A 14842-nucleotide genomic window follows, 5' to 3' on the forward strand; every position below is an offset into this window, starting at 1 on the left:
GCAGGCAAAGACCATGTTGTCTCCCCACATGCTTTCTCTGCAGGCCCTACCCTCCCTCATCTATTTCCTGCTTTCTTTTTTCCTTTGAAAATTAATGGATTTAGTTCATTTTAAAAATCAGTAAACGTAAAGGTTGTACTTTAACATGAAATTTAAAACCTACTTCTAGTGGAAATACTAAGGAATTTCACAGTTAAAAACCTGCATTTCGCTGTAGAAACATCAACAACAGAAAACACGTTTGAATGGGGTAATTTCATCTGTTCCCAACAAAAACGTTAAACCTAAAACAAATTTCTTGCTGGGAAACAGATACATGTTTTTCTATGAACTTCACTGTCACACACTTTGAACACTTACCTTATAAAAAAAGTACTGTACAAGGGTTGCTATTCTAATATAGTAAAAGTGTCCGTGAACAAAAAGCAACTTGGAGAGGAATTTAAACCGTGCTATTGCATAGTCACTATTTCTTACAGCTTGTCTTCCTTCCTTGCCCATGATTCCTGTAATATTTGGGAAACAAAAACAAAAGACAGGTTAAACAAAATCAAAATTAATTGTTGTTATTTAAAAAAAAACACATACATTTGCATATATCTAACCTACATCTAAAGCCATAGTTCTGTTATTCTACACTTCAACATAATTATAGATTTGAAAAAATGTCAAACTAAGGCATTATTCTTGACATAACCTTGGGGAAATGCTTGTTTAATGATGATCCGATTAGAAAAAAAATCCATCAACTATACTTCAGAAAAAAATTAGACAAATAATAACATACAAACAAAACCGAGAAACTTCTCAAACTTTGCAATAAAAAGAAGCAAACCTTTATAAAGCTATTATTAATCATCTATTTACATAATATGTTTTATTTTAGAGAGGTTTTTCTTACAGTACTTTCTGGAAATAACACATGATAGATATTTAACAGCTGAGTGAAAGACGTGCTGTTCTTACCTAAGCAATTTACTTAATATAATGGACAGAACATTTCACTTCTCACAGCTGAATCACAAATCAAATTAATTTAAAATCTATTATTAAGATTAGGGTAAGTATATACAGAGAACGCAAAATGCTCTCTTACAGGAAAAAAATAAGTCTCCGGATTCCTGGAAATCAGACACTCAAATGCACTGATCATTTTTGAAAAAAGTATTCTAAAGGTTCCCTGTCACCCTCCACAGCAAAGATATGATAGCTCTGACCAAAGTAGATGTAATATCTAACACGCTATGAATTAGAATAGAAACTTGGATAATTTTATTAAAATAAGCTTCACTTAGTTGACAAATTAGCCATATAATAAAGTATCATCTGCTGTTGGCCTGTAACCTCCTCAGACAGGCTATACCCACGGTCTTAAAAATCACTGCCGCAACTAAATATTACTTGTACATTTTTAATCAAAACAGCAACAGACTGAACAGTCTGTTGTACCAAGCTCTTATTTAAGAACCTTCAGCATTAATAACTTTGTTGGATGGTATTTGTTAAAGGAAACACCAAAACAATTTTTTTTTGGTGACAGGTATTAATTCAGTTATATATATTGAAAATAAAATAAAATTTTGTATTGAGTTATACAACTCAGCAGAAAAGTTTAAAGAAGGTCCAGACTAGATAACAGAAAGCAAATAAACAGAGAAGTTGACTGAGAATCAGTAACAGCCTCTCAAGAAACGTAATGAAAGCCTTTAACACAAAGGCAACCTAGACACAAATAGCAATTCTACAATGATACAGACATGGTGCAAACATTGGAAGCATTGAACAAAGAAAGACTTGAATGCAAAGTTTACACAGGAACTTAGGAACTGACAATGACCTGAATAAGATATATCCACTTCCAACATCTGAAGCAGAGTACTTCTGAGATTCTGGCTAAGAGAATCTCTGCTGTTCTTAAGACAACATTTAAGCATGACTTCTGATTATCGGTAGACTACACAATAAATCTAAGACTGAAGAACAAACAGCCTTGCATTTCAAATTTCACCAAATCTCTGCTACAACAGATGACTCAGATTAATGCCTGATTATTCACAGGGGTAGAAGCATTAGAATTTTATCTGTTTATAAACACACTTCATCATCAAATTGTCTACTAGAATTTTCATCTTATTTGCCTTTATCTCTTCTGACAGAAGTAATTTACCTATGCCAACATGTGCTTCTTGTATCATGCTCACATCATTAGCACCATCACCAATCGCTAATGTTATAGGTTTTTCTGGAGATGTTTTTAACAGTCGCACTACCTGGAAAAAAAAAGGCAGAATCTTTTAGATTCAGACAGTCTTTCTACAGTAAAAGAACCTGCTCTTTTTTGCACATCTAGCATCTCACACAAGGGTTTCCTAGTGCTTTAAGGTAAAAAGCTGCCTTTTTTCTTTATTTTTCTGGAAGGTGAAAAAACAAATTGTGCAATGCTGGCCTTTCAGAGGTTTAGTATTACTGGAAATACACAGAAAAATCCTCTAAAACATTCAGTTAGGCTAAAAGTATAACATATTTAAAAATACCACAATTGAGGTACGACTGTATATTAGTCACAAAAGAAGGAAGAGAAACATAATGTGAAGAGAGAACATTTCAAAAGGAAAGAAGGAATATTGTATCTATTTAGAGCTTTGCTTTCTGGAATGAAAGAAAAATCACAAAAACTGAGTTTGAATTTTGTCTGATCTGTATTTGAGTAAAATTAATTATGTGTGAAATAAAAATGGTCTTAGAAGAAGAGAGCATTAAGGCAAACTTCTCCTGAAGACTAGGCCTCAACTTCCCTTCCCTTCTACTTCCTCCTCAAACTTGGTTCATTTTTTATTTTTAATCTATAGAGCAGTGTATTTTTTCTGTACAGCCTCATGAATCTTTCATTTAGCCTGTAGTTTGCAATGGAACAGGCAATGCAAAACTGTACAGGTTATGCAGAAAGCTGATTTTTTAATCAGCCTCTTGAGTGTTCTGTAAAGAAGTAGCTTTCTCATTCCACTCCATCATGACAGTTTGACTCTCTTCTCCACCCATTTGCAAATTTTCACAACTACATGTCAAAACTCTTGAGCTAACTACTCCAACTGAATTGAAGAAGTATTCAAAAGTCACACAAAAGGCAACCAGAAACAAACCAGCTCCAGAAATCCTTGCCTCTAAGACAACATTATAAAAGTACTTACAGGACAAAGTTGACTATAACCTTACCTTTGCTTTCTGAAGGGGTGCCATGCGACAGCACAACACTGCAGAACAGTTTTTACAAACTTCCATGAACAGTTTTTCATGTTCCCTGAGTGCAAGAGAGAGGCTGGTCCCATCCACAACCAGTCCATGCTGGATAACATGGTCTTCCTTTATTCTATTCAGGGACAAAAGCATTGATTTTCAATTGGTTAAATTTTGTTAAAAACTATGCAATTGCCCATACAATAAACATATGTTAACCTTTTAGACAGACTGCTTCTTTAAGTCTATTATAAAAGGGAAAAAAAAAAAAGCAGTAAGAAAAAAATAGCATCTTCATGTGTTAGGCAGAAAGTGATTGCCATAAAATTTGAAAATCAAAGAAAACGAAGTTAAGACCATCATGGAGATAATGACATCTCAGGTATTTTACCTCCTGGCTAGCTGCCTCAGTTGCTCTGCGCATGTACTGTCTGATTTGTGCTGCACAAGTTCAAGGATGTTCATGGTTCTATGAAAGTGTCCACATGACAAACTGACACTAACAGCCGTTTCGTGCTTATCTCCAGTGAGAACCCACACTTTGATACCAGCCAATCTGAGTGCTTCTATAGTTTCTTGGACTTTCTCCTGCAGTCTAGAAACAAGAAAACCTTAAATAACCAATCGAACACTTTATAAAAAAGAACTCACACTGTAACATTAATGTCATGATGATTTAAGACCACATTTTGAAAATATGTATCATCGGAAAACTACAGTCTAGTAGATGACGTCCTCTTACAAGCAATATAATGAAGGCCTTCACAAAACAAAACCTGAATTTCAATATTTCTAAGTGTTAAAATTGTAATAAGCATATCTTAATTTAAATTAAGCACTGTTACTGCATTTGAGAAGGTTTAGAACAGTCTGTAACAATTACTATCTAACGTAGTGCATGAAAAACTAAGTTCTCCATCTGTACATCCCAACATACAATCCACCCTCTGAATTACAAGACATTCTGCTTGCACAGTGTATACTTTGTAAAGTAACTACACATCAAAGTTTTCCCAAGGAATTAGGTACTATGCTTAACATTTACTCAAATTATTCTAACTTTATTTCATATACATTAAATGTCTCCTAATGAAGTTCATTTTTTAATTCTTATAATGACAAAATCAGTTTGTACAACATGTTTTCAGTGTTCCTCAATCCAAAAAGAGTGGTAAACACACTAAACAAATGTAGCACAGAACTTCTGGCATTGGCAGGACAATTTTTCGCAGCACACATCATAACACAGTTACAAATCCTAAGTTTGCTATGTTTTTGAATGTAGTTAGCAGAAACTCCATTGCGTACTTGTCTTCTACTCCTGTAGCTCCAAGTAATTCCAGATCCCTTTCTATGAAGTTGAATACATCTGCTAATCTTTCCTCCCGTTGTTGTAAAGCAGTCCTGGCCTCATGAAGGCGTTTTCCAATTTCCTGGTATTCTTCCGGTGTGAATCTTCTATAGGCTACACACAGAGTTCTTAGTCCTTTCTGTGAAAAAATAAAAGACTACATTCAGAGCAGACTAGATTCTGGTCTAACAACATGTCACTTGCAATTTATTCAAGTCACAGAATCTGTACCAGAAGAATTTTCTTCCAATCAGCTGGGTGGCATGTCTACACTTACCAAAGCAAATTCATCCACGTGTACCCTTGTTTTGTCTATTTCTCCACTCTTACTACGAGGAAGAATAGAAGATTCTGCTCCCTTTGTGAATAAAAGCTTTTCTCCTAAAAAGTAAAATAGAGTAGAAATTAAGAACACATACTATTTAAGAAGTTCTTGATTGCAGCTTGTGTTAACTTCCGATCACTTACCTGAGGGACTCTCTACAATGACACTCATTCGTCTGCGATTTGGATCAAACTCCAAGACATGAAGCAACTTATACCTTTGTTTTAATAGGAGAGAGATAGGAAAGAAAACATTTATAGAAATCCATTTTTACATACAATTCCTTATTACCTACAACTGTAAATAGACATTATCCATGGAGCTTTTCCCAGAGTGTCATTTTATATAGGAACTTTACAAATAATACTCACAGTTGAGCAACAATCACTGTTATCTGCATTTCTGCAATTGATTGGTTTTCATTACTTCGTATATATAATTATATTCCAGAAAGATAAAAGGTTCTACCAATAGGAATTTTGTTTCCTGAATACTAGGCTTTGCATCTGGAGAGTACAATAATCTCCTACGTATTTCTTTATACTTTTATCATTACTCCAAATATAACTTTGAAAATCACATTGTCTTTCTAACACTCAAACAAACTACACAGTCAAAAGAGTGCATTTTCCCTGATAACTGGCCTAATTTTTTGTTACATTAAAACTAGTTTAGAAAATTAATTTTAGGAAGTAAACTCGGAAGTACTGGCAACTGACACAGATCATACAGATAAAAGATGTTATGACATACCGCAGATATACAATTATCAATAATATTTCTACTAAACTGGGGAAAGTTTAAAGATGCAATTGGATTATGCACGTTAGACTTGCCAGCACAGCTGATTCTGAGAATTTCTAGAGCCAAAAGCACATTATTAGAGTTGAATAAACAACCTAATACTTCTTTATTTATTAAGCTCTAGTAGAGTCCCAGTTTTGTGGAATGGGCAAAGATGCGGACTGTTATAGAACTACACAGAGTAACTGTGTAGAGTAACACAAAATTCTTGCATCTCAATATCAATTCGTAAGGAATAAGATGCAACCTGTCTTGAAGACAATTAAGGGAAAAGCATTAAAGACAGTATGTTGGGAAAGCCAAGGTTTTCTTATCAAGAGAGAGGATTAAGTCAAGAACATTACATTTATCTTTACCGTTGTTACTTTCTTTAAAAGAAAAAAGGATTTTAAAAATTTATTTATTTATTTTTTAAAGATTACCTTTCTGGTTTTCCAAGACTTTTTACTTCCATGCTGTCCCCACTAGTTCCAGTAAATACTACTCCAACCCTAAAAGGAGAAGAAAATAGACATTTACTTTGCACTGTAGAAATTTACATATAATGCCTCTTGGTTGCTGAATGGAAAAAAAAAAGGAGATACACGTTTGTGTTCTCTTTATACAGCAACATACTCTGTCCACGTTAATTTCTCAAGGATTTGCCATAAACATTTCTAATCATACATTACAATATCCCTAGGTTTTTATGCATTTTATTTTTGTATGTTTTCATAATAAATGAACAGTAACAGCCCTTGGGCTTTAGAGCTTCTCTGAGAAATTTTTAAGTTTGCTTTGAGTAAAAAACTGCTTGCCCTAGTAGGCAATTTTTTCAGTACATAACTTTGGCATTAATCCTCACCGGCTTGCTGCTTCAACTAAAGCTTTCTCATCTGGTGAAGAAGCATAATACTCCAAAGGGGATGCTATTCCATTGGCATGCCAGGGACCATCAGCACCATCTGTTTGATCTGCATTGATCTGTACTGTATGACAAAGACAAACTGCTTTCAAGAAGAGTTCTTCCTCTTTCATCTATAAGAAAGGAAAAAGGATTATTTGTAGCATTTAGATATCAACCCAGTTTTGAACATATTTCAGAAAAAAAGATGCTTAGAATTAAAAATCTGTTAAGTATTCTTTGTCAAATAATCACATCTCCACCTACTTAATAAATATGAGGTGTTTAGTAACACTTAATAGCTTCAAACCATTCTGAAATTCAGATTTTTATTTTATTTTAAGATTATTACATTTAATGCTAGTACTAGATCCTTTCTACCTAGGATGCCTAATGAGGGGAGAGTTGGGAGAGGAGGCAGGGAGGAGTCTTACCAAACTATGCATATTTCCATCTGGAGAATCTTCAGAAAACCCCTCTGGAGTTAGTTTACCATTGACCTCCTGGTACTTTATGCCATTAATGGAGCACTCCCGAAACTGCATCTCATTTTCAGTTAATGTACCGGTTTTGTCTGTAAACACATACTCTACCTTTTATAAAATAAAAACAAAAAAAAACAGACGTGCAGTTGCATATACTTGCTGCAGTTGTTTGATCATGTAAGTATTTAAATTTCTGCCATAAAATCTGATATATTATTTTCAAATTAATCAGGTATTAATGCACTATTAATAAGAAGTCTATAATAATGAATTTTATTATTAAAAGAGAAGTAGAAAATGGAAGTTAAATTAAATAGAAGTTAAAAAGAAGATATACCTGTCCCAATTCCTCGTTGAGGTCTGAAGTATTTACTTGTGCTCTCTGGTTTGTTTCTTCATGATAGAGGTCAAGATCCCAGCCAATAAAAAAAGATCCAAGAAACTTCTGCATCTCAACAGTCACATAAAGTGAAATAGGTATAATAAAATTGTAAAGTACCAGAAAAGCAAGGAAATCTGAAATAAATCTCAGAATCTGTGAGAGAAAAAAGAAAATATAAAGATTACTGCAGTTAGCAGGTGAAACATGGTTGATTAGGTATGTTTCAAGTGTATGAAAAATGACAAATAACCAGAGCCAGACGAGACCAAGTTCCCGAGCTTAAATGAGAGATACAACAAATGCATTGACAATGCAGACATTTAGAAGTTGCCCCAGCAGGTTGCCCTTCAGACTGGTGCAAGACTGCCTTAGGCAGTTTCAGTTCTCAAGTTCATCATTTTTTGTCCTTTCTACTGAACATCAAGAGGGCTGCCAATTAACATTAACTGTAGTGGTGATTCTAAACCCAAACAGCTCTCTTGAAGGAGCTGGGACTGAACAACTATCATGTTCCATCAAACGGCACTGTTCACAGGCTTTTCTAAGAAACCATAAATGGTGAAGACAAGACCCAAACAACTGACATTCTGTACTATCATAGACAAATATGCAATTATTCACTATTGGTTTACAACAGCAGAGTGGCATAGATTTCTGTTTACTGACATTCCCGAGTGAAGTGGGTGATCTAGACTACATGACAGGGAAGAGACTGAGTGGATTTCAGTGGCACAGGTTTCCTTTATGCCTCTCCAAATCCCTGCATTCAATATATATACTTCAAGCAAACAGCTGTGTAATAAGATAGACTTTTCTCTTTCTTAGGTATGATAACTTTAAACTTAAACTTTAAATGCAACATTGCAGTCTCCTTGAAGGTCCCTCTTTCTCATTTGCACAACAAACTAGTTAAATTGTACATTTGAAAGACTCCTATCACCACTTGAATAATGGAACAGAAAATATAGACTAGAGAAACAGGGACAAATCCTTTTAACTTTAACAATAATATTGTGCAGGAGAACATTTTGGAGATAGTGAGTACAAAGTAGTCAACAGTTTACTAAGGTAAATAATGTCTGTTCTTCTAATTATGAAGTGTAGCTATAATTACTTATTAGGAGTCAGTACCAATGATTAAGGGCTCTCTTAAGTCACAGAACCTCCTGAGTTTTTTGAGATCTTAAAAACTAAAACATAAAAGATAAATAACTACTGAGAACAGTAATTCACTTAAGACAAGATATACTTAGAAGTGATAATGACTAAAGTTAGCAAGCATACTGAGAAATGTAAGATTGTGGAAGAATACAATAAGCAAGAGAGAGAAAAAAGACATGGTAAAAGGAGAGTGAAATTGCAGAAAGATAGATGGCTCTGTATGCTCTTGAAGGCAAATGGGATGAAAAGATTGCATAAATGCTTATCCCATTATGTCTTCTGAACTGAAAAGGCTTCTTAAATTAAGAGCAAAAAAGATTTACTTGACTGACTACTTCAACAGTTGAAAGTCCTTCAAGTGGATGGAGGTACTAAGAAGAAAAGTGACTAAACAATCTAAAAGTTTGTGAATTCATTTAGTGCTTTTCAGTAGTGATATTTTTAGGTAAGATTATTTTAGAATGCACTGAAAAGTTATCAATACAGCTATCGAAAATCTGAACTAACCATTTTAAATAAAACATGGCATTGAGACAAAGATATTTTTCCAGTTAGACTACGAAGTTTACATTACACACTTCTCAGAAAATTGTCTGTTACAAAGGAATGCCAGTAAACTCTTAACTGTCCTGGAATCCAAAATATTCTCTAATTACTTCTTTTTTCCTTTCCAAACAATAATGTACTAAACATAAGTTTCACTCTGCTTGTGAAGCAGAACAGAACTCTTCTAAGTTAGGATTTGGACCTTTAAGCATATAAAGCAACTAGTGAACAGATTCATTTCTCAGCTCCCTGGGAGACAGAGGAAGTATTAAACATCTGACACCACATCACATGTGGAAATTGGATTTCTAACTCTTTTGTGCTTTAAAAATACCCTCTACTTCTTAGAATTAGCTCCAGCCAGCTCCTGAACTGCTTTGGAAGAAAGCAGACTCACACAGAAATCATAAATTAAACACAGTACAGGAAAATACAGAATTGATTACAAAACAAAACTAAAAAAAAATAAAAAAAACCAATCATGCTTCTTAGAACTGCAGATTTAAGGAACGCTTCAACATATCCCTTCAATTGCTACATAAAAATGAGAAGGCAAGAAGGAGCCTGAGCAAAATTAGAGCCTTACGAAATTGTCTGAACAATTTCAGCATCACAGAACATCCAAAATGACTCAACTGTGAAACTACCGCAACAGAACATACACAGGAACAGCCATCTTCCTCCTGTTTTCATTTAACGAATGAACAAAAGGCACCCAGAAGAACAGTAACTGCAATCATGTTCTAACAAAACACAAAATTTTTAAAAGCTTGGATTTTTCATTAAAGAAGTAGTCCACCAGTAACAGAGGTAAAATTTTTCTATGCAAGGGCGAGGCTACGTACAATGAATGCTCTTTCAAAAATATTGAGACAATACCACACACACTTACAAGCGAATCATGTGGTAGTTACACCTATGTCTAAGAACAGGGACGTAATAAATACTTCATTCAGTATTAAGTAGTTGAAAGTTCCTCAGATATGAAACTGGGTAGAACTACATTACCTTACTGCTGTTCCTTTCATGCTCTGTTTTTCCATTATACCAAGGCTCATCCCACTTTTCTTCAGCTTGCCATGCATACTTTAAAATAGTACTCAGAATGGCTTCAAAGAGGAGGATTATTAGATAAATAATCAAAAAGGAATTCATAGACCTGGAACAAGGCCAAAAAGATGAAATTTCAGTTTATTTTGCTTCATTTATTGACACACTATAAACATATTGATTTTTTTTTTAATTAAAAAAAAACTATCCAGTGTTTCAAAAGGATCCAAAGTTTCTGTATGACAAACAAGCAGAAGGAGTGAAAAGAAATCCTACATCTGACTAATACACACTCTACACATAGCCAACAGGAAGACTAGATTAAGATGCAAGGATACACCCACAGCTGATTTGTGTCACACCTGCTGTCCAAAATTCTGGGGGTTGACTTATCCTTCTTCCAGCCATTCCCTTCTTCCCTGACTATCTAGTGAGGCTGTGAAGGCAGTACAAAACAAGCACTGTGGAAATCCAAGGCTGCAGCTTTTTTCCTCAGTTAGTAGAGCACTTCTTTGTCCATCCGATTATTTAACCCAGAACGTGCTACACCAGGGTGACCTTTCAAACAAGTTTATATTCTGGAATGTTACAATCCTTTCCACCCCTAGTTTTGATGACAATTTTTCTGGTGCACCCTATAGATCTGTTTGTATATGGCTTTAGAAATATAACGGATTTCATGTTTGTAAAAGAATAGCAGAAGGCACTCAGATTTTCTTTTTTTTTTTCTTTTTTTAAATAACTAGAAGACAACATATCAAAACTTCCTTTCAAAATAATTTGTTGAGTTCAACATATAATTTTTTATTACAGTAACATCTACCACAAATCTACAACAAGCAAAGTTTTTAAAAACTGAGCCTGCAACTTGTTCATTGTAAAACATATTTTAAAGGATGTAGCCTAGGCACATATATGAAACAAAGTTATCTTCCTGTTGTATCAGATACTAGTATTCAGGACAAAGACTTGTATGTGATTAAGAATTCAGTCCATCCTCTTTAAAGACATGATGAAGTCTTACAATAGTGATGCAGAGACAGCAGAGGCTGCAACTGCTGTGAGAAGTGCTTCCAGCACTTAGTTCAAGACAGCATTTCACCTACAATTAAATGATCTCTGCATCTCAGAAAAACAAAGCAAAGCTCCCAAACTAACTTTTCTTGCTTTAAACCTTCTTAACCTTAGATATTTCAACCTTGTATACATTACTGAAAGAAACAATAAAGGATACAATACCACAAAAATTATTTTATATTTATAGCTCTCTAATGAAGGCAAAGCAATTACCCTCTCTTCCCTTGCCTACAAACCAACAAAGAGATCGTCAGGATTCTAAAATTTATGAGGGAAGACTAAGCAACATTTCTACAAGCAAGAAAGATTTGAGAAAATAAACATACTTTTCTACTGCTGACCGTTTCTGAGATTTACTCTTGTAATTTAATGCCATCTTTGTCTCCATACCTGTATACACTGCAACACCTGGGAATGAAGGAGGAAAAGGAGTTATACATTATTTTCTGCATATATACAATTCATGGATTTTTTCACTTTGTTTAAGAGATGTAATTTAAAAATCAAGAGGTGCTATCACTTTTGTGTTTATTTCAGTACAATAATGAGATGGTATTTTGTAATTATTTGCAGTATTCTCCTATAGTAAAACAGTACTATTGAAATAATTTTAGCACCTATTAAAATGCTGTGCATTATTATGACTTTTCAATATGTATTTTATGGAAATCAGAATAGTGAATCTCAGGAGAAAGTCTTGAACAGTGTAACAGCAACATCAGTCACTTAACCATTAAAGTTATGTTACTTCTTTATCAAACCACTTCAAATATTTTCATAGAGTAGAGCTGGAACTTTCTATCCTTAGAGATTCTTTGGCATAATAGCATTACTTTCATCTATAATCATATCCCCTCAGGTCACTGTCAGCAAGATTATCACAATTTCTTCTGTGCAAGTAGAACTAAACTTCAGTTCATCAACACATTTGAAGAAGAGAACACTTTTTAAATATTTAAGTTTTTACAAACCAAATATTTCTTTAGTGTTTTTTAATCTTGCTCCACGAAGTAAGAGACTTTCAGGCCCAAGAGGTCTAAAAAGAAACAGACATATCAGAATTTAAAAATGAGCTGTTCCATATTCTGTGTAATTTATGACATCATATACAAAGAGGTTCAAAGTCCCCAGTAAATCCCCACTGCAGTAACTCCAACACCACCCTCATTTTGCTCTGTCTTCAATCCTCTTACTCCTTTTCTACACATCACCCACACATCTCCACAGAGCTCTCAGTTTCCTTTCAAAGCTTCTTTGGTCACCACAACATCTTCCCACCACTGTGTTCAATATCCCATAATTAGTGGTTAGCTACACGTACTAAATAGCTGGTTCAGAGAGAGCTGCAAGTTATTTGAAGAGCCAGTAGGCCAAATTCCTGTCAAGCTCACAATGTACAAGAAGTGCTATTTTAGGTTTGGCTGTTTTACCTATCTTCTTCTATCTCTCTATCAAACTGAAATTGTCTACCAGGTTCAAAAGAGATTCATACCAGAGAAAGAAAGGTAAAAACCTAGATGGAAAGACAATATAACACAAGTTCTGGATCCTAATGCAGAAGTCTAAACTTTCACAGATTTTTTTCTCCTCACATCTATCACCACAATAACACATTTACTTCATCAGCTCACCTAACTGTAAAAAATGCTCTGAAAATAAAAGTACAGCATATAACATTGTGATACAAAATGTGTATTTTTGTTTATTCAACAGTGACTCTTTTCTGATGGTCATAGTTTAATTACCACCATCAGTTCTTAACATTACTCTAATCTTATAAAATTTTACTTACCGTACTATTTCCTCAATTTGTTGACTTATAGTTATTCTTCCAACAAATCTGTGAAAGACGGCCACATGTCAGAAATATCTACATAAAGTCTCAAAAGTATAAAAATAAAATAAAAAAAACCAACCCCCCAAACCCTCTCAATTAACAAAAAAAGATGTCATTAAGATTTCTCAAATACAAAACAATCAGTCTTTATCAACAAGACTGGTGAGTGGAGTTCAAGTCTTTTCTTGAGCATAAGCAAAATAAATGTGACCAACATATGTACACAAAATTCCGTATGAATGAGAGTGCTTTTTAGGACAGAAATCTCCTGGCAGAAATCATATAGAACTTACTTTCTTTAAACTGTTCACTGGATACTTAAGTTTAAGAATTTCAGAAGTTTACTGGTTAGAACAGAAAGGAGCATAAGCATTATGATTAAAATATAAAAGGTAAACATTATGCTATACGTTCTGATTTCATATTGAAATACTCAAATTTAGCTTGTCACTTGCAATTTACAGTAAATACATAGGTATAAATGCTTACATTCATTATTAAAACCTGAAATATAAGCAGATGTCTGAAGCTATTTAATCCCAGCAAAATCCATATAATTCCTAATATTAAACACTTCATTAACAAATATTTTCCAAGGGGTCCAGAATAAGTGGTACCTGTATAGATCTGCTTCTGGCTGCTGACATTCTATAACAGCTACAAGTTTGTCCAGGTTGGCAACAGACTGTAACACTGCTGTTTCTGGGACTGCAACATGTGTCTGTAAAACAGCATCCATTAACTTTATTATACAGAAATCAGAGGGGGGTATCCACAAGGCTGAAATAAAAATGGCATCACTAACTACATTCTATTTCGAATCAGTAACTCAGACCTTAAGATTTGTCTCGCCATCCAAACTTGCTGTAGTAACATGGCACGAACCGTCCACTCGATCAGAAGATAGAAGCACCAGATCAACAGGAAAAGTCTCATCTTTGGCTACTCTCACAATGTCCCCGACCTAATGAAATGAACACAAATGAGAAGTATACAACGGGTTTTAAAAGAGAAGAATTAATTTCAGCTTTATTATTGCATCATCATGAAACAGGCCACAATGATTAGTAGTGAAACAAGATCTTTAGCTTTTTTTTCCGAAACACAATTTTCCATTTGTCTCTAGGCACATACCCGAATGTTTTTAGATCTAGTTTTTACAAGTCCACCACTCCGAACAACATAAACTGGAGCACCGTTTACTTCATTGTCTGCTTTATGCCGTAGCCAGTCTTCATAACCCTGTAGAAAACACATACAAATTTACTTTCCAAGCAAGAAACCTATAAAGCATAATCGTTTTTAAGTAAAAGTCCTTCAAAATGCTTGCTGTGTGGCCTTAATGCAGTTATGAATTTCTCTTCATTTCAGTGTTAACCACAGTGTCAAACACTTGATTTCTACTAAATTTGTCCAAGTAGGTAAAGGCAAGCAAAGTAGAAGTGCCAAAGAAACTTAACAGTTCCATGCTCTGATAAAATAGACATTTTTGCAGATGGGATAAAAAAAAAAAAAAGCACTCAGATCTACATGGATTAATCTACCCGAAAACAGGTAACAGTCACTCACAGTCCCTCTTATGGATCCCCTCCCCTCCTCTCTTTTAGAAGATGTAACGTAAAATTTGAGGAAAAACTAAAATTACTTCCTCATGACACGCCATTACAATTTTTCAAGCATAGTTACTGCCATTGCAGATCCATGAAA

General features: G+C 34.3%; 1 protein-coding gene across 16 annotated transcripts in view; it reads right to left on the minus strand.

Moving 5' to 3' along the window:
- Positions 1–14842, minus strand: part of ATP11B (ATPase phospholipid transporting 11B (putative)) — a 61529-nt gene that overhangs the window by 25727 nt on the left and 20960 nt on the right. For all 16 annotated transcript variants that reach the window (XR_014588052.1, XR_014588053.1, XR_014588054.1 and 13 more), the window contains exons 5-22: positions 14270–14377; positions 13971–14099; positions 13753–13856; positions 13091–13138; positions 12270–12334; positions 11625–11706; positions 10180–10330; positions 7420–7617; positions 7032–7190; positions 6559–6731; positions 6137–6205; positions 5054–5127; positions 4863–4966; positions 4543–4724; positions 3626–3829; positions 3214–3367; positions 2168–2270; positions 361–506 (exon numbers count right to left, since the gene is read on the minus strand). Coding sequence is in view for 10 of the 16 variants with exons in the window: in XM_083848423.1 (XP_083704549.1) it covers positions 361–506; positions 2168–2270; positions 3214–3367; positions 3626–3829; positions 4543–4724; positions 4863–4966; positions 5054–5127; positions 6137–6205; positions 6559–6731; positions 7032–7190; positions 7420–7617; positions 10180–10330; positions 11625–11706; positions 12270–12334; positions 13091–13138; positions 13753–13856; positions 13971–14099; positions 14270–14377 (2253 nt within the window). In the remaining 6 variants the exon portion in view is untranslated. The remainder of the gene's footprint in view (positions 1–360; positions 507–2167; positions 2271–3213; positions 3368–3625; positions 3830–4542; positions 4725–4862; positions 4967–5053; positions 5128–6136; positions 6206–6558; positions 6732–7031; positions 7191–7419; positions 7618–10179; positions 10331–11624; positions 11707–12269; positions 12335–13090; positions 13139–13752; positions 13857–13970; positions 14100–14269; positions 14378–14842) is intronic.

The sequence above is a fragment of the Anser anser genome (genome assembly GCF_964211835.1).
Source record: "Anser anser genome assembly, chromosome: 9".
Classification (NCBI taxonomy): Eukaryota; Metazoa; Chordata; class Aves; order Anseriformes; family Anatidae; genus Anser; species Anser anser.